Here is a 20,174-nt window from a genome sequence, read left to right on the forward strand (position 1 = left end):
CTGTGTGCTGTTGTGCAGGGAGATGATTTATCTTAATCTGTCTTGTGTCAATAGGGTTAGATGCAATCGGTGCCATGCCATTCAGACTCAGTGGGACCCACTTGCAAGGCTGGGATGCCAGGCTAGAAGGTTTCCAGCCTCATCCCTGCCTGCCCCAAGTCAGCCTCAGGGTGCTGGGCTGGCAGGAGCCTCCCCAGCTCCAGTTCCTCCCAACAAACCTGTCCAGTCTCACTTCCTCCTCACAGACCTGCTGCAAAACAGCAGGCCCTGCAAAGCTCAACCTCTACAGGAAAGCAGGGTAGCTCCTGGTATAAATAAACTTCCTATTTTGAGTAAAACCATTGATGCTGTATTTCTTCAGCATGTTGCCTAATACGTTTAGGAAATAGCTTCACTGTGACTTTTATCACCATGGAGCTCTTGTTCCACAGTTAAGAGTCTCATTAGAAGCTAAATTATTTGTGAAGCTAATTACATCTTTTTTTGGCATATACAACAGACCATTGTGTGAAAAAGCTACAGGAGGAGTTGAGAGGCTCACCTACAAAGTCAACTTTACACTGAACCTGAGGCTGAACATAGCCTGAAGTCAAATCAAGACAGACTAAACACCTTTGTAACAGTCCCTGTTCCTGGAGCACTTCCACAGCTCCCACAGTTGCAGTGTCTGACCACAACCATGGGTCCACAGGCAGGGATGTGGGAAGGACCAGCCCACAGCAGGGCAGGGCAGCAAATCCTCCCAGCTTTGTTCAAGGCCTGCTTCATATTTGCCTGGCCTGCATCTCCCCCACACTTTTAAATGTGAGCTGTGAGAATCCACAAGCCCCGAGCTCATCCCACAGCTGAGAAGGAACAAGCATTTCACACTTCATGTGTTTATTTTTAAATCGTAAGTACCCTAGGAGCCCATGACACACTTTCAGAATTGACATGGCTGCTTGAATTTGATTCAAATCTGTCCAAGAGAATAGATGTGCTCCCACTCAGCTCTGGGCACTTTGGAGCCAACCAGCTCCTTTGAAAGCTTTCCTCATTCCCTGTTCCCAGGTGGGTATGGCAAAGCACAGAAGTGGTGCCAGTACCTTCCTACCTCTTGGCCAGAAATAGCTGCATTTCAGGGGCTGCAGCTGCAGTTTGGAGCAGCAGGTTGGAGGAAGACTAAATAGAAGGAAAAGGCAATGACAGGAATTGCAAAGGAAAAGCAATGACGAGTGCAAGAACACAGAATGAGACTAAGAAAGATACTCTGTGACTGAGGGGGAAAGATTTTCTTGGTTAGTGGTTTTTGTGACAAAAAAATTACTGTTGCTCTGCCTGTTAACATAACCCCGTTAACATGGAGCTCAGCTGGTGCCACACACACACTCCTCATTAACATGGGAATTGCCCTACCTGTCTTATATGATGCTAAAGAAGACAGGTAACATCTGTCAGGCTTGTACAGCAGCCCAGCAGAATATTAATCCATCAGCAACTGCCCTGCATTGGCTATCAAACCCAATCTGAATTTTTATCTCACTAATGTTTTCCAAGAAATATTAACAGAGGATAGAAAACTTCTGTTAAGAAGCACATTTTAGTGCAGACTTTGAGCAACAGTTCCTTAAACCATTACAGAGAGTGTGGAGCATATAGAAATAAAAATTGTAATTAAAAACACACAGGTTTTTGCTCAGGCCATGCTACAAAGAAAATATAATTGAACTAAGTGTGTAAATTTTAGTATAGTACTATCATTGCTACATTTATTTGGAAAAAAGGGGATAAAACTTAAACCTGTTATGAGGAACAATTTGTATTTTCCTGGAAGACAGCACATGCTGTTCTTATGAAGCCTGGGGAACTGTGGGGAGGAATGTATGGTGCTCTTCCTCTGCTCGTTGGGGGAGATCTGCCCTTAGGGTTTCTTTACATCTCTTACATTGAGGTAGGTCCTGAGGAAACCCCTGCTTTTCCAGAAGTTTCCTAATGGTGGAGCAGGGAGCTGCTGCTCAGGGACACCTCCTCAGGGCAAAGCACAGGGAGGGGGTGCAGGAATCAGAGATCAGGGCTCTGTGTTGAGGCACCCACCAAGGGCCAAACACCTCTGTCAATCAGAAAGGCAGTTTCTGTTCAATGGACACACCAAATACAGGAGATCATTTCTCGCTGAAGCCAACCACATGAATACATTTTCCTCTTACAACAGAACCTTATGAATGCAAAAATAATTGCTGATCTTGTGATGTGGGGGGCAAGCTGCACACTAGAGCTGTGTTGTGCAATATCCTGTAAGTTTTCACTTTAAAAGACTTATTGCGTAGCTAAAGCTTCCATCCTGCAATATATTATCCTTATATAATAATATATATTTTAATATATTCCTGCCTTCTTAATCAAGCTGGGCATTACATTTCCAGCCAAAAAATATGAAATCCAAAGATGCTTTCCTTTAAAGAAGGTGTTAGCTCCAAAACTAAGCAAAGATTTGAGTCATGGTAACGTGACTAAGCACAGGAGAGTTTAGGGAAGAGAAGCCATGAAGAACTGGCCTGGCCAGATTGGCAGCTGGCATTAATCACCCTCACACTACTCCCATAGCTTGATTTATTCTCCCTAAAGACCAAGACATTGAAAAGTAACTATACCAAAAGTACCAGCTCTAAAAGTCATGTGGCTTGTTTTCCAAGGAACTTCAGCAATGCAAGGGCTGAAGCTCCCAGGGCTTCTGACCCACAGCCGTGTCCCACCCTGTGCACTGCACTGTGCAGTCAGTGGGTGCACAGAGGAGGAGAATCACACAAAGGTGTGGTCATGCACAGTTAGTCCTAACATCAACACTGACTTTTGTATTTCCTCATTGTATTTTTATTAGTTTTAACTGTTCAAATCTAATACTGCAGTGGGGTGGGGAGGGCTTCCTGGAAGAGTCCAGAGGATGGTGGTTCATTGAGATGTGTTTTTGTCTCTGCCCTTCTGTTTTCTACCGGGAGAGGGTTTACCCTGAAGCATGGGTGGAGAGAAAGAGAGCACAAGCAGAAAGAACTGCCAGGCAATAGCAGGAAGAGTTCATATGGCTTCATGTCTTTCTTTAAGTCAGTCCTAGATGCTGGCTAAATGATTACCCAGAAAAGAGGCAACCACATAACATCCTGTTTACTCAACTTTGCGATGTTAGAATCTTGATATTGAACTTTCATTCTCCAGTTGCAAGAGAACCTCAGATTACCATAGTGAGAGAAATGACTAAGGTCCTTTTACCTTGTAACTGCAGGGAAAGAGCTTGAAAACAGGAGACCAAAAGGATTTTCAAACAAAAGTCAAATAACAAGTATGGAGTGGATCTCACCTTTTCAGTATTTGCTGGTTTTAGGTCAGCTGTGAATGTCTGGGCTCAGCTGGTCCTTTCTAACCTGAGCTACCTCACAGCTCCTGGGCTCTGCATGCCTGGGAATGCTCCTGGCAGCAGGGTGGGAGCCTGCAGGGAGCTAAGCAGGAGCATTTTGCTTGCAACTGCTGGCTCTGCTCCTTAGCAAACAGGAGGGAATTCAGCCTATAATTAGCAGCAGCTCACCTGCTCTGGGAGCCACTCGTAGAGCTGAGGACACTCACTGCAAGCAGGTTCTTAGCATGGTGAGACAGACAAATCCATGTCCCTTTCAAAAGTGGTTTCTGGCCCTAGCACTCCCTAGGAATTGGGAATGTCAGTGGTTTTATGGGGACTGGATATATTCTTTACACTGCATCCTTCTGCCCAGGAAACACTTACAGTATCAAACACTAAGATTTTGCTTGGAGACAAATTTGGATTTTTACTAAACTAAATTTAGAACTCAGAACATCATTAAATTAGTTTTAAGCTATATATAAAATGAAGCTGTATTTTAAAAAGAATTTAAAATAGAGATACACTGAATATAGGAAACACATAGTAAATATTCACTTACCCAAAAAGCATCTTTAAACTGCAGCTGGGTCATTATTATTGCTCTGTGGAGGGGTAGGAATCCTTCAGCAGGTCCGTTGTGGGGTGAGAGCGGCAGCAGGCACAGCTCTGAGCCTTGTCACTGCACCCCAGCCCAAGCAGAGAGTGCAGCACATCCACAGACCTGTCCCTCCTGAAGTCAGGCTGCTGCCAATAGCATGGGGCTGCTCCAGGCAACTCGGAGAAATGACCTGTGGCTGTGAGGGACAGAGGGCAAAAGAGCTGTTGCTCACACACAGAGACATGCAAGTGCTCAGCACCCACATCCCAAACCTGTTTCTCTTCTGGTAAACAGTTAATATTGAAATGAGGAAGCAAAGAGATGTCAAATGGTGTCAGGCTGCTCCTTGCCATGGGTGTGTGTGTGAGCAGACAGGAAAAAAATAGAGAGGAGGGGAAAAAAAGGCACTAAGTTCAATGATATGATTTGATCAGCTGCAAGAAGAGAGAGAACAATCACGGTGCAAAGGAAACCAGCACAGTACAGAGACAAGCTATTATCTAATGCTGTGGTCTTGCAAAGAAAAAGAAGCAAAAGAAACATAGGTGCCCCATTTCTGCAGCACCTTCTGGGGCTGGCAGAGGCCCATGCCTTTGCACACAGGAAGCTTAGCTCAAAGCTGCATTTTGCAGCTGAAAAGACTTTTCAGGACTCGGGTTAAATTAAGAACTCTGAGAAGTGTGCAGGTGTCTGCACACATTTAGATACCTGGACGTCAATGTAGAGAACACTTCTGATTTGCATGCCCTCATATCAATATGCAAGATACGTGAAATTTAGAAGTAAAATCCAAAGTCTTGAAAAAGAAGAGAGCTAAGAGTTTGTTAGCACCAGGACCTGAGTGAAGCCTCACAGACCAGTGAAGCAGTAGCACCCAGACCACACCCAGCACTCCTTGACACCAGGTATTTCAGGCAGTGCCCAAAATCAGCTCTTCCAGTTGTTTTAACACAGCTGCAAATACCTGATCACAGGGTAACACTTCTAAAGCTTCCTTGAAACCCTCTCCAAAGCACTTGTCCTCCAGGTGAGATTGAGCATTCTTAAATACATGCTTTTAAATACTCACTGGCATTCTTGGGGTGTAGGAAATAAAAAAGAGAAAAATATTCCTGTGGTGGTTTCCTATGCAAAAGCTGTTTGTCCACAGCAAGAACACATCAGGACTTAACTGATCTCCAACCAACTGACGCTGCTCTGGGTGTTGCTGTTTTCCTGCTCTCACACAGCAGCAGCTCCACCTCGGCAGATCATTCCCAAGTGGGGAAGTCTTGCAACTTCTTGGGGCTCTGTTCAGAGAGCTCTGCAGCAGCTGGGGCCTGCAGTTACCCCCCCTCACTCCATGGGCAATTTGTAGCTGGTGTTTTAAAGAACTTGTAAGGTTCCTTCCTGATCGTCTGAAAAAGACAGGGAGTGTACAGGAAATTTGTGAGGGAAAATGAAGTGCAAGCAGACAAGGGCAAACAAGAGTATGAAGAGTCAGAGGTATAGCAGGAAGAAAGCATCATTGCATTAGAGTGGGAGAAGGAGAAATGTGAGGATTCACTTGCAGACAGGGTTGAAGAGAAAGGAGTGAAGCTTTCTCCTAGAAGGGAAAATTCCTTGAAAAATGTATTTTGAGGGCATGGGCACTAGTCCTACTTGATCTGTATGCAGAAAAAGAAAAGGATCTTTTTTAGAGTGTTTTATCTCAATCCTTCCAAACCTAAATGTTTCCTGTTACTATTTCCAAGTAACAGCTGTATTTTGAAACCATCTTTGCTGCTGTTGGGGTTCATAAAAATGCACTGAGTGCATTTTAGGCCTCTAAAATGGTATGCTACTTTTCTGTTATTTTTAGTTTGGCCTCCAGCCACAAAGCCAATTATTTGACTGAACCTCAGGCTGGGCTCTGTGCCTGCATCCATCCCACCCAAGAGCTCTGGTGTAGCACAGTCACCTCCCCAGCAGCTCCCAGGGATGCTCTCTCTCAAACACCATCAGCACAGGCACTTCACTCTGTGCTGTGGGTGAGTTTCTCAGAATAGCCCAGACCAGGTCTCCAGTTTGGGTACTTTGATGAGCTGTCAGAGTGGCTGGTGTGAGTCCCAGCTCTGGCTCTGATGAAGCAGGTTTGGGTTGATTTGTGTCCCTGCTCCCAGGTCCTGGTGGTACTCAGTTATGTCCATAGGGCACTGGGCTGTGCAGGGGTAGCCAGGCTTTAGAAAAGGGACACAATTCTCTATTCCCCACTGCTCTAAATAGGAACAGGACATCAAGGCCTCCAGTTCTGAAAAGCTGTATCTCAGGATTGGGTTAATATCTTGATGTGTGGCCAGAGCTGTGTGCAGTGTGGAAAGGCTGAGCCTGGGAGGGAGCTCTGTGGGGCTGAGGCAGGGAGCAAAATCACAGAACCTCTCTAGGGTGTGAATGCTGTGATGCCATCTACTGAAACTCCCTCAGCATCCTGCAATTTCCCCTGCAAAAGCAATGGCACTATTTTTGGACCAAGAAGCAGCATTTCAGTGGGCAAGGGAGAGGTTGAGATTTATCAGGATGCTTTGGACACCTGCAGGGCCCTTCAGCTGCCCTTTCTCACTCTTTTAAAGGGGATTTTAGCCTGACCTGGCAGGCTCACTCAGAAATCCAGCAGTGTCAACAAGGAGCCACTTTCCTGACAGCCACTGCATCTCCTTCCACCAGCACTCTTAGAGGTTAAAAATCAGGTGTTCTGTTTGATAAGGCCAAGAACACATTTCCTGAGGGCTTTTTCCCCACAAATTAAATTGTTTGGCAGCAGAATGTACCATTTGAATCCATTCTGTAATGAAAAATGAGGATAAGTCTGACTTAAAAAAAAATAAAAAAGTTTTTAAAGCTCTCAAATTTTCTCATTCTTTAGAATGGAAGTTTCATTTAATTTGTAACTATATATTACTTTGAACAAAGCTTTTTATTTTTATATTTGGATCTGACAGTAGGCAAAATATGAAAATAGAATCTACAAACATTTTTGTGCTGATCCAGTATGCTAAGCAAGACATTCTTCACAGGAAATGTTTCTGATTTTGGGGAGTCTGATCAAATAGACAGTAAGCCTTTTATTCTATGTAGCAAGAGGATGAGGGAGTCTATGAAAAGTATTAAAGCAGAAGATAAAGAAATGCTGAATACTCAGCTAATCCTGGTGTTGAGCTGGTTGTAACTTTCAGAAGTCCTTGGGTATATTGTGGTGCCTTGGAAAGGTGGTTTGGGAAATGCCAATGAAGACTGGAAGGCACTGGTGCAGCCCTTCCCAGCTTCCAGAATGGTTACAGCTGAGATACAGCTTCCAAACAATTGCTGCAGGGCAGTCATGTCCAAACTCCAACAGCCCAGCCTCTGGTGTCAGTCCCACAGCCTGGGGACAGCAGCAGCAAGGAAACCCCTGCCAGAGGAAAACCAAGGCTAAAACAGACACAGTTCAGCTATGCCCGCTGTTCTAATTTCATACAAATGGATCTCGGAATTGCCATGCAGGGAATGTCAGGGGCTTGCAAATTATCCCCAATCATCCCCATTAAAAATGTTGAAATCACCTTGCCTTCTGTGAGGAGCCAGTCTCTGTTCCCATGGAAACAAAAGCTGCAGTCTCTGAACACCTGGCTTGGTTTGTTCAGCTACTCTGGGCCATCGTGGCTGCAGCTGGAGGCTGTGGAGACCCCACACCAGGGCCCTGCTCCCCTCTGAAACTCAACTCCCTCTGCTCCTCTTGGAGGGAACTGCTGAAAAGGCCCTCCAAAAGCAGTCTCACAGTGCAAGACAGTCCTGCTAGTGTTCTGCTTTAGCAAAATCCATAATTACTATAAAGATTAATTGCACAGGCTCTGTTCTTACCTCTTATCTAACATTTTATAGCAGTTTCTAATAGAGGCCATCACTGAAAGGTGGATCCTGTTCTGCTGTTTTACCCAAGAGAAAGATCATCAGCCTTTGCCATAATCATAAAGAACATGAATGGATTTCCTCTAGAATTAACATTGTGATACTTTGCATATAATAAAATTGTTTGTATCATAGAAATGTGGGGTCTTTTTGTGCTTGTTATGTCTTTAAACTATCCTTACCCTTTCAAATGTTTCAAAAGCAGAAAAAAAAGGAAAAGGGAACTGTGGAAAAGTGCAGTGTCATCGGGGCCTTGAATAGCACAGCAGGATCAGCTTGTTCCTGGGAGAAAAGTAGAAGTACTTTGTGAAACAGATAATGAAATTATTTGGGGTTTTATCCCCCTTTTCTTGTCATAAATCCAGGTACCTGCTGGAAGATGTTTTTAATTTCTTTGACACCTTTTGAATGCTTTATCAATACACTGGTTTTTCTCCATGCCTTTATTCAAAGCAAATCACTACTCATTTGCAAGTACTGCACATTGATTAGCCAAACAGGCAATGCTGGTGCTGCTGAGATTTCTGTGTCTCAAAAGGACCCTTGGATCTGTGTCCCAAACATATCATCTGCAGCAGGTCTGCCTCTGGACCAAATGTCCCTTCTTCAGCAGTAATGACATGTTTAGCATCATAGGTGGCAACACTTTAGCTTCCTTCAGCATATTGGAGCCAATATTCTGCATGTGTGCTCATTTAGAAACATTGCCAGTTAGTTTATAAATTTTTTTGTTTGTTTTAATATTCCAGGGCACACTGGATTTATTAGACTTTATTTTTTTTTAAATCACACCTCACCACCACTATGGCAAGAGCTGTACTCATATTCCCAAGGAACTGACATAAATAAAACATGGGTAGAAAAAATCCAACCACTAAAGTTAAAAAAGTGTTTTGAATTTCTATTACTATGATATCTAAAAATATAGTGTATGTGGTTTTGCCCTGGATCAGAACTCTTAACCTTCTACTGGTGATGCATCAGCACTTACCCCAAGAGGAATTCCATTTGTTCTGAGCATACTTAAGAGGTGGGATCCTGGGGAAAACAAGGCAGAACTAGCTGCTTTTACTCAACAGAACTGGGAGGAAGGAAAACAGTCAAGGAGGGCTTTGTGAGAGCATTACAAGAGTTATTTATGTAGGAATTAAAAAAACCCAACACACTCCACACAAGCTGTTCTGTGAGGCTTTTTTTGTCTGGAATAATCAGCTCATTTCTTTCCAGGAGACAGAAATGAATACTTGGACTTTCCTACACTGAACGTGTAGTGCCATTAACCCCTCAGACTATTTCAAATAATCACAAAATGGGACAGCACTCACTTGTGGAGCTTTCAGCTGAGGATAACTTTTAGAGGTTATTACTACAAATATTATTTATGTAATGCCTTGATGCTTTAGCTTTCCATATACCACAAATGAAAGAGACTGAACACAATTGCTTTTGCAAACTTGTTCAGAAAATGCTAAATGCACTCATTGCTTTTTTTTGAATATTCTTTAGCAGCCAGATAAGATGACACATCTCTGGTTGATAGAGCCAAAAAATGTTGTCACTGGACATTATGCACATTGCTCATGTCTCTAGGAGCTGCTATGGGTGACCCAAGGTAAGAAATAAACATACAAGACACAGAAAGACAGAACATTTTAAGTTTTAATCCAACAAATGAAGAGGGTCTCGATACAGTAAAATACAACTGTATTGCTAATGCTCTACAACTGTACATTAAAAATAATTGTCTATAGATGTAAAAATAGAAACCATTCAAAATCAAGTAGAAACCTCTTAAACAACTGAGGCATTTATCTAAGTATTTCTCCAAAGGTATTAAACAACACACAGTTAATACTAACTCTAAACATCCCCCACTTTCCCCACACTCTGCCCTAATTTAATTGATTAGAAAAATAGTAGTCTCAGTTACTATATTTTGCATTCTTTCAGAACCATCTATATTCTCCATTTTCTTCAAGTACAGTAGAACAACTCTTCACAATACAGTACTACCCTGAAGTAATTTATTTCCCAACACTACAGAATTTTGATAGCAAGTATTATATTTCAGATTAATTTTGAAGACTAGAAGAGGCCCAGGAAGTTTGCAGGAGGGCAATTAAATTTTGAATGCAAATTATTTACACAAACATTAGTGTACTGTAATTACAGCATAAAACTTGCAATGCAGCTGATGAGTGCTTTTAACAAAAGCTCCAAATGAAAGAAAGGGAAGAAAAGAGATTACAAAATAAATAATCTAAAGTTCTTCATGGTAAAAACGTTCATCATGAAGCTGCCTACCATAATCTGTAGCTTCACTGTTAAGAAACAAATCCTGGTTCTTAAGAATTTCTGCTTCAGAAAGTTTTTTATCATCATTCAAATCCATCTCTTCAATGAGGTGCAGAGCCTGTAAAAGAAACAGACCACCATATGTACCAAGTTACAACAATTCTGATTTTTGATTATTTTTATATTATAAAAAGAAGGCAGTTTAGCAGTAAAATGAAGAACCAATTGCAGAATATTTTAGCTGTAGCTCATTCACCAGTATTTCATAGTTCAAAGCTAACAGGCTGGGCAGAAGCTCTGCTGGACCTCTTATTTCTGAGAAATAGAGCCCTGGTACTACATGGACTTTGTTTTCATTTGCTGAACATCTACAAATACAGTGATTTAGAGAATCCTTCTGTTCCTGCTTTTCCTGATTGGTTTGGCTCAATGTAACTGAGCCAAAAATAACAGGGACTAACGTCAGCCAAGGGGATTTTAAAAGCACTCTGCATGGCAAAAGCTGAAAGATTAATATGACAAACATTTTGGCTAACACATGTCAATTCCTGAAAATGGAATAGATAGTATTTTTTCTATTTTTATGTTATTTAGCTACCAGGTTTCTCAAGTCATTCTGAAATGCCAAAATGGAAGTGTGATACTCTAACTTCAAACAGCAGTTTATGACTGAAATCAATGCTACCTTCTCTTTATGACAGGTGACTTTGCTAAGCCTTTATACTACCTAAAGGAAAAAAAAATAGCACATTAGAGAAGCAAATAAAACAAATTATTAGTTGTAGGATTGAGCTATTACTACAGCATGGCCTCACTGTAAGCCAAAATTTGAAAGATAGCTAAGAAATGCTAAAAAAACCCCAAACCAAGGAAGCCAACACAGGCACAACTTAGCAGCACATAGAGTTCATGTCACAACAGTGCTATTGCTGTCAGCTAAGAACTGACCACAGCCAGGAAAGGCCATGCAAAGGCTCACAGATACCCATTTACAGAAATGCTCCCAGAACAGCACAGCATCCAACAAGGTCCCACATGGCAGGGCTGCTGCTGCCACCATGGGGCTGCTCCTGTCCCCAAAGTCCAGCAGGGCACGTGTGGCAGCTCAGGGAGGAGCACATGGGCTGTGTGTCTGACAGAGGGAGGTGCCTCTTTTCCCCAGGAACAGCAGGCCATGGGAAAACCTGGTGTTCCTGCCATTCTGAACACCAAAATCCTCCAGGGCAAAACAAAGACATGGAGAGAAGTTACTAGAAGAAAGGCAGAAATCCTCTCCAATGTAGTCAGGGACTGGAAACTGCCACAAAAAAATAAGCTAAAATGAGAATCCACTTAAAAGCTATTATGCTGTTCTACCCCTGATTAAACCATTTTAATTAGCACCATCAAAGTTTGCTTTATACCATCTTGAATCACAGAGTACTTCCATTTTCTTGTACTTAAAACAAGTTTTTAGTTCTACAAATTATGATGATTTATCCAGTTAGAAGAATTACAATCAATTTCTTATTTCAAAATTATGTAGATTCTTTTGGTAGTGCATATCATTAGGTTTACCTACAACTAAAAAATTACTTATTAAAATTCTGTACCCTTGAGTCAAAGCAGATAAGCTATTTAAACATGTACAAAAGTACTTTGTTAATTTACAAACATTTACACAATTAATAGGAACTTCACATTTGCCTAATTTAGTTAAAGAATCTGCATTCCATGTCAAAATGAAAAGAAGTTAAAAATATATGCACAGATCTACTGACAATATTTTTCAGTAACTAAGACATGATAAATCTGAATGTTTCTCTCATTTTGGTGTGATCCTTCAAAATTCTCCTGCAGAAATTAAAACCTAACCAGCAGTCAAACCACGAACCTCCTCCTGTGCAATACCCTGATTGTTGGGTACTATCCAAGACAGCAGCTCTTGAGGGCTGAGTTTTCCATCGTGATCCTTGTCATAGTCATTCACAAACCGGTCCTTCTCAACCAGTATCCATTCTGGATCTTCCCTTGCAGCTAGTAAGACACAATTACCAAATTTAAAGCCACTCTTCACTTTAAAGCAGAGATTTTCATCTTTTCTCCTAAGCAAATTAACTTAGAATGTCACTAAATAAAAACAAACCTTAATGGGCAGAGGAAAGTGTGGAAAGCAATTTCATATACTGTCAGTATTTATTTGCACACTTGTTTTATACTTGCCTGATGTACAGGCATTGCATCCTGCAGCCTACAGCAATCTTAGACTTGTCCTTAACTCTTCAAGGAATTGAGAAGTAATTCATCAAAATTATAAACACTGCAGACAAGCATGAACTGGCTTTCTACGCCTTATGAAAGTCAAAAGTAGCAGGTATCACAAGCAGGTAAGTAACAGCTTAAAAATAATTACAAATCTATTATTAAAGAAGAAAAAGTCTCTCCTTCCTTTCTAAGATTTGGTTTTGCAAGATTTTCCCTTTATGTCACAACTCACCATACACTGTTGCCCCAAACCATGAGCTAATTATGAAATCAGAGTCCCCATGCAGCCAATTAGTCATTTTAAAGAGTGCTGAGGAACACTATCTGCAGGAGAGAAAAGCTGAAGTAGTTTGTACAACTGATTCTCAAGTCTTGCTAACAAGTTGAAATGACAAAACTGTTATCTTCTCTATTACTTCAACAATTTCACTCCTTTACAACAACTTTTTATAGATTGGCTTGTAAAAGCTTTCTTTTATGTTAGATCTGGAAAAGATACAGAACCCTGTAGCTACATCAGAGATCTGTTTTTAGTAGCTCTATCAAAGATGGTTATACAACATGAAATTCCAGGTGGCTGATTAGAGTGAAGAAAAACAGATTACTCCCCTGGTTCTCCATATTCTCATGTGGCTTACACAATTCCCCCCAGCTAGGATGCCATTCAGAATTAACAATTCTTTGGGCCAAGCAGACTTTCCACAAAACTGAAGGTTTTTTGTGGGCTTTTTAGAATGGGAAGATTTGCCCTAACTTTAAGCAATTCAAATACAGTGTGTAAAATATTAATTGAGAAATATTGATAAGCATAAGCATCAAGTAAGTGTCCTTCTTGTTAAAGAAAGAAGAGATCAAGTTTAAGGAAGGGCAAGATTGGAAAAAAACAAACCCAAACAAACCAAAGAGTGAAGGCAGCAATCAGGTTTCTGATACCTGGAATAGTGAAATGACCCCTCACACTTTCCCTCCATCCCTTCTCACAACACACTCAGCTCAGTCCTTCCAAAGCAAGGCTGGCAGCTGCTTGCTCAGGCTGATCAAGGCCAGGGCAGTTTACCCTCACATTCCTGCCAGCTGGATCTGCAGATGTGTTCAGCTGGCAAATACGGCTGCACCTTGTTTCAGCTGCATCCTTGGTGGTCAGGAATTTGCTTCAGTCTTTCAGAAAATAAGAAGCAACTTGCAAGGAAACTGTGGAATGGGCTACACACAAACAACCACCAAATACACATGGGGCAGACTGAAGCAAGGAGTCTACTATGCCCAGTTCCAGAAAACAGTCAGAAAATGCCCAGACAGAAAATCTTACTCAGAATCTGTATGTGTGTGAAAAGCTGGAAATAAAGGTGAATCCAATTCTCCCCATTCCAAAAGCTTTTGTTAGTTCCCTCTTTCATGCCCCTTCCCTTTTTTCCTTACTTGGGTCTCTTCTGTAATCACCAAGGAATTCTTCCAGGCTAACAAATCCATCACCATCTTTATCATGTTCTTCTAAAGCCTCCTGAATGACAAAATCCTTTTGTATACATACAAAGAGTGAAATTAGCAACTCATGATCAAGAGAAACGGCACTGAATCATTTTAGAGCAATGACATATTCCTTAAATGAAAGGCTCCCTCATTTCCAATCTTTTTTTGTGTTTTATGCAGACTAGTGCAGTAATTGCTTCCTATGCAATAAAACAGATCTGTCCTTCGGAGTTTAGAATGTCAGATTTCATGAAAACCAAATCTGAAAAGTGCCCATAGAGCTGGAATCCTTCAACACAACTCAAAACTGCAAAGCAGCTGAGAAACATGAATACATACCAAGCTCAATCATCTCATTTTTACTTTTCTCATCTGCTAGATTCACTAATTTGCATTTTTGCAACTTAATTGAATTGTTACAAGACTGGTTGGTCTCTGGTTGTCCACCAGAGAGCCAAAACCAAAAGCTAAAATCTCACTGATGGATTTGCAGCCTAACAGAGCTGAGAGGTGGCTAAGTCAGTCCAGTCCCCAAAGCTGGGGATACTTATCCTAGTTCTTGCCACAGATTTCAAAGAAAAGCACTGAACTTCTGCTCCAGCTCCTGACCTCCAGCACTGGATCCACAAGACATTACCTGTTTTTTAATTTGGGCTGTGCAAGCCCAAATTCCTGTGGTACTGGGGCTGAGGACATACATTGAAAAGACCTACACACTCAGGCTGATAAAGACGCTCCCCTAAATCTTACCGTCATGTACTCCACTTCTTCAGGATGTTCAAATGCAATATATTCATCCACATTTAGAGCAGGAACATCATCTCTATTAGCTTTCTCAAAACGTTTTTTCTCCTTTAAATGAAGCTTAGAAAATAGATTTAGTTAGAGTCCTTACTGGAAAGGAAAAACAACATAACAGTAGCTGGCTTAAGCTCATTAGAATATTAATTATTTCACATTACCTACTCACACACTACTAAAAACAGCTCATTGAGAACAATAAGAACAACACTTTTAATTGAGATGGTCTTATTCGAAGAATCACAAAAAAACCCTGTTTTTTTTAAATTTAAGGAGCCATTTAAAACACACTAAAGAGAGATAATGAAAAGACCAAGAATTCTTATTTTGATATATGCATCCTTTTCTAAAAGTCACCAATTCCCAAAATAACAAAGTGGAGTACAATGATTATAATTAATGGCAGCCATTGCAAATTCCAAAATTTACATTTTAAAGACACTTAATCTTCTGGATCTACATCTTATGTCAAGGGCTGTCTGCAGTTTAGAGAAGATCTTGAAAGATCATGTATGTAAAATGTCTTTTCTGAAGCCATTTTAAGGCCAGATTCCTTTACTACAGGACTGCTGTACATTGCAGATGATCATTTTAAACAGAAGTCACTTCTCTCGCCTGTTTTAAGTATATGTATTAGCATGCCATTAAGAAAGAGTGTCTGATATAAGCAGGCAAGTTCTTATTCTGAATGTCTTGCACTTTGATTTCTGTCTTCCAGATGTGAAAAGATTTCCTATTTTTTTCTTGTTTCATTTTGTACAATCTCTTTAGACAAAATACAGACCCACACCATTGACAACCAAAGTCTGCTCAAACTACACATGGTGTGAACTATAAAAATCTTGGAATCCCATCCTTAGGTGAGCTGTGCTATCAGTGTGAGTGATCTGGATACGGGAGTAGCCAGCAAATCAGAGATCATAAACACTTCACAAATAACCATTTGAAATTGCACTTCTGGTTTATATCTTACCTATTGACACTTCACTCAAAATCAGGCTAACCTGATGAACACAGAGCATAACATTTAACAAATGAAGTGTAAGATCTTAACTATTCTGCAAAATAGTTAAATGCCCTCTTAGAGAAAAGCTGACCTTAGCTAGGAGTTTAACTAGGAAGGCAATCCAGAAGGATTACAGAAAGTACTATACTGCAATGTAAGCTTGAATCATTGAGGGAGAATGTAAGTTTTCCAGGGCTTTTTGGGAAGTTATGAACAAGGACGCCACCTTCTGGTAAATTCCTGTGGTTACCTGATGTCAATTCTAAACTGTGTTTTACTCTTCCATCTTGATCAGAGCAGCACTACTAATTTGCAAATGTAAAGAAAATGCTGAAGGTGGCTGATCTGTGATGCTTGTACAATGCTGCTCATTTACAATCCACGTTGGAGAAGTCAGCAGGCAGGAAAATCCAGCAAGCAGTCAAGTCATAACATAAGCAAGCAGTTCTACCCCAGCTTATATATCTATAGCTCTTTATGCATCTCTGATGGCAATGTGTCAAACACGGTATCAATATTTTGACAGGAAGTTCCTCTGGAAGTCTTGTGGTATTTAAAAGCTATGTAATTATTCGGTTATGTGACATTTCAAGCTTTACAGTTTGTTTCTTCAATGTGTAAAATCCTCTGTTCACTATATTAGTTTCATTTCTGCTAACATATTATCAACTACTACTTTACTAGAAGCAGACAAAGCAATCCTCACAGAAAAAATAAACCTCTGGCCAGAACAGTCTAAAAACACACTTATTCTCTTCCTGGGAAATATTTACACATATTTATAAATGTGGAACTTGAAAGGAAACAAGTTTTGCTATGTGGTGGTTCTTGGCGAACCTTTTCTCCCTGCCTCTCTTGCCTCTTTCCCCACTTAAGCATCTGCTTTCATGACATGACTCACACACAACTTCTGTATTTAAACATCCATTTTTAGTTGTGGGAGTTGCATTTTCATTGCTTAAAACTGTTTGAAATGCTATAGTTTCTCTGTGGGTCTCTAATGGACAGGCAATGTTACAGCAGGCACTACTGACAGCCCACACTGAGTGCTTGAGCAGTAACTGAAAGAATGGCTGGAACAGTGCAACCAAGGGGTTAAAGAACTTCCTTCTGCTCCAGCCCCAGTGGTGCTGGTCCCTGCTGAGGGCAGGACCCTGCTGGGCTGCAGACTTCACCCAGTGGATTGCAGCCTGGGTTTAAGATGGTGGCTGGAGACCATGCTCTGCTGTAAGACTCTCGATAGACTTACGCTCCACTCAGCCAGCAAAATACACTCAGGAGGTACCATTTCATTGTGTCCTTATTTTGTCAGTAGCAGGTTTAATACTCCACTACTTTCCTTTAATTACTCCCCTAACTCAGCTAGCACGAAGTGTTAAACATATGCCAGCTGCTCTGCTTTCTCTACCCATCTTGTTCTGTCACAATAAACAAATATAGCTGCCTTTGGCCAACAGCTCTCTGGAGCTGCTGCTGAAACATTTTACCTGGCGAAATGACTCTTCCTCTTGATCCTCCAGGACAGTGTCCTCATCAAAATCAATTACACGATCATACATTTGCAAGTTATACTCCTTCCAAGACACCAATCCATCACCGTCTTTGTCATAGTCACTGAAGTGTTGCTTTGCTTCTTGTGTAACATAATGCTTAAAAGACTGCTGTATCCAGGAGCTCAGCTCATCTGTGAAAAACATTAAAAATATAACAAAATAAAGAAAATCAGAATCATCTGCAGCATAAAAATTGTGAAGATCCCACAGACCTATTCTGTCTGGAATACTTTGCAATTCAGATGAAAGCATATAAGCAAGAGGTTACTTAAAGCAAACCAGTCTGTTTGCTCCATGCTGTGCCTTTTTCCAAGGTAACTGAATGAGGGAATAGATCACAGCTACAGACTTCAGGGGATCTGTTAATGGTTATGAGGCCTTGTCCTTTCAAATCTGAAGGAAATCAACACTATAGCATCATTTCTTTTTTCTCCAGACCTTTATGAAAATGATGCTGAGTATGGTTTAGACGGACAACTTTAAATGCAATTTGGTACCCCAAAAAACGCTGTTCCCATTACTCTGGGGTTTCTTTTGAAAAATCCACAACTGATAGAAAACTTAATTTAGCACCACTGCCTTAATTACCCAAAATAAAATATTAACTATTTATGTAGAGCTCTTTTCCCTTTACTTGGGGCTGAAAACAAGCCTCACACAGTTTGAAAAGGCTTTTTAGCTGCTTGTTTTTATAGAAATGTAGCTAAAAGAAATAAAACTTCATATACCAATGAACTGGCAGAAATACATTGAAGTTACTTCATTTAGAGAAGATTGGGAGAACATATTCTCCCAGTATCTCTCAGCTATTTCAGGTGCCTGGAAGAGAAAAACATCTTCCTCCACATGGCAAAAATTATACATCTTAATCAACTCAAGTGAAATCTTGCTCTGAAGAGTCATGATGACTAATAAAAAGTCCTACAGAAATCACTACTTTGACATAGAAAAATCTTAGAGCATTTTTTAAGTACTAAAGTATCTTATCCTGGACAGAGGTGTTAATACAACTTTATTAGGTTTATTTAAATACCCTTGAAAAGCAGCAAAGGATTTTTAAAATACATATTGAATACTGAATTTATCTTAGCAAAGGGACCAGCTTGCTATCAGATTCTGTGAATTGACTGAACATGCAGAGGTGTGTGTGCCAGCAAGGCTTGTGCACAAACCAGCACTGCCTTACAAGAAACTGCTACCTGATTTCTTAAAGATGGGCACCGTTAATTAATGGTTTATTTCCCAGCATTTAAGGTGTGAGGCACAGCCATATGACAACACTTAATGTCCAGTGCTATGAATACTTAATACTCCAGCATCAGAAAAGCAGCAATATATTTCATCTTCTTTCACTGTCAGCCTCCAAATGGAGGCACCACTAATAAGGAAAATGTTCTCAAGAGTTTTGCAGTACACAGGAATAACTGAGCTCAAAAAGCTTCAGTACCAGAAGTTTCTTAGTGTAGATCCACATTCCAGTGTGAGTTTTACCTTTGGGAAGTGAAAGGAAGGCAAGTTTTCATTAGACTGAGAAACAGATGCAGTATATACACCATGAGGAAGGAGTATGGGTGGAATTCCTATACTTTATATAGACTTTTTCCCTTAAAGCCTTCATGTTGTAAGCTGTCTGTGGTATATGACAGGGATTAGCCATCCTGCTGAAGGTACAGACTATCTCACCTCTACACAATCCATGCAGGAACACTGAAATCAGGGTGCAGTTGACTAAATTCAGTGTGAAAGGCATAAAGTGAAGGGCATTCAAACGATCATGTCTTTAAAACTGCATTTTATTCTCTCACCTAGAAAGCTTCCTGATATTTAGTATACTTTTAATGAAGTATTACTGTTCTGGCATTTGACCAAGGATTTTGCTTGCTTTGTGTGTGCACAAAAGAGACTTTTTCAAAATCACAGCAGAACAACAAAAAAATTTAAAACAAGATTTAAAATTAAATTAACATTATCATAATGATGTACTGAGAGAGAAGGCCTGAGTTTACCATGGAGTTCCTAAGTCTGATTGACAAAAACCTGTCTGGGAAGAGCCATTTTATACTGTATTATGATATATGATCCTTCAATGTCACTTGGTGTCACCAGGTACTGAAGCACACCTATGTAGTAGTGTGCCTGCAGAACTGTCTTTCCAACTTAAACCTGCTCTCTGATTTGCATGTAACAGCACTACAAACACAGAAACCCTCTTGATTCCAAGTAGCTTCAGACATGCAAGGAGCACATAAAAGTGCAAAGGACAAGTGCAAGTATCAACTTGATACCGCTCTGAGCTACACTAATTCTTGCTGGCTACACTCCTTCCATCACAGAATGGGTCAGGTCAGAAGCAACCACAGTGGGTCATCTGGTCCAACCTCCCTGCTGAAGCAGGGTCGTCCCAGAGCACATAGCACAGGATTGTGTCCGGAAGCTTCTTGAGTATCTCCAGTGAGGGAGACTCCACAACCTCTCTGGGCAATCTGTGCCAATGTGCCATCTCTGCACAGGAAAGAAGTTCTTCATATTTAGGTGGAATTTCGTGAGCATGAGTTTCTGTTCATTGCCTCTTGTCCAAGGCACCACCGAGCAGATCCTGGCTCCATCCTCTTGACACCCTTCCTTTAAGGTATTTATGTACATCAGTGAGGTCCCCTCTCAGTGGTCTCTTCTCGAGTCAAACAGAAACCTCAGACACTGAGATAGCCTCTCTATGAGCCTGTCAGTGTTTCTAACTCACAGTGGAAGGGATCGTGATGTTTTCCACGGGGATTCTCCCCAGCACAAGAGCCACGGGCTGTGTCATGGGTAGAGCGCATTTTCCTCCCGGAGCAGCCCGGCCCTCCCGGCCCCCGCCGTTACCCTCGCTGAGCAGCCCGTCCGCGTCCGCGTCGATCTTCTTCACGATGTTCCTCAGCCGCCGCTGCTGCTCCT

The 20,174-nt window shown here is 41.1% G+C and overlaps 2 protein-coding genes across 7 annotated transcripts in view; both read right to left on the reverse strand.

Moving 5' to 3' along the window:
• The window catches only part of PSTPIP1 (proline-serine-threonine phosphatase interacting protein 1), a 55,416-nt gene extending 47,282 nt beyond the window's left edge, over nt 1-8,134 (reverse strand). For 2 of the 6 annotated variants that reach the window (XM_015638915.3, XM_033517070.1), the window contains exon 1: nt 3,930-4,333. In XM_015638915.3, coding sequence (XP_015494401.1) covers nt 3,930-3,962 — 33 coding nt within the window. In that variant the 5' untranslated portion in view covers nt 3,963-4,333. Of the gene's footprint in view, nt 1-3,929; nt 4,334-4,533; nt 4,607-5,140; nt 5,563-8,053 lie in introns of those variants that run through there. The other 4 variants (XM_015638913.3, XM_033517069.1, XM_015638914.3 and 1 more) reach the window with 4 other exon arrangements.
• Nucleotides 8,135-9,512: 1,378 nt separating this feature from the next.
• On the reverse strand, nt 9,513-20,168 carry RCN2 (reticulocalbin 2). The gene is made up of 6 exons (XM_015639405.1): nt 20,103-20,168; nt 17,175-17,371; nt 14,631-14,732; nt 13,830-13,926; nt 12,040-12,182; nt 9,513-10,284 (listed from the first exon to the last, which is right to left on the reverse strand). Exons 2-6 carry the CDS (start codon nt 17,244-17,246, stop codon nt 10,132-10,134), a joined length of 567 nt encoding a protein of 188 aa, XP_015494891.1. The 5' UTR covers nt 17,247-17,371; nt 20,103-20,168; the 3' UTR covers nt 9,513-10,131.
• Nucleotides 20,169-20,174: the final 6 nt, after the last annotated feature.

This window comes from Parus major, chromosome 10, assembly GCF_001522545.3.
Source record: "Parus major isolate Abel chromosome 10, Parus_major1.1, whole genome shotgun sequence".
Taxonomy (NCBI): Eukaryota; Metazoa; Chordata; class Aves; order Passeriformes; family Paridae; genus Parus; species Parus major.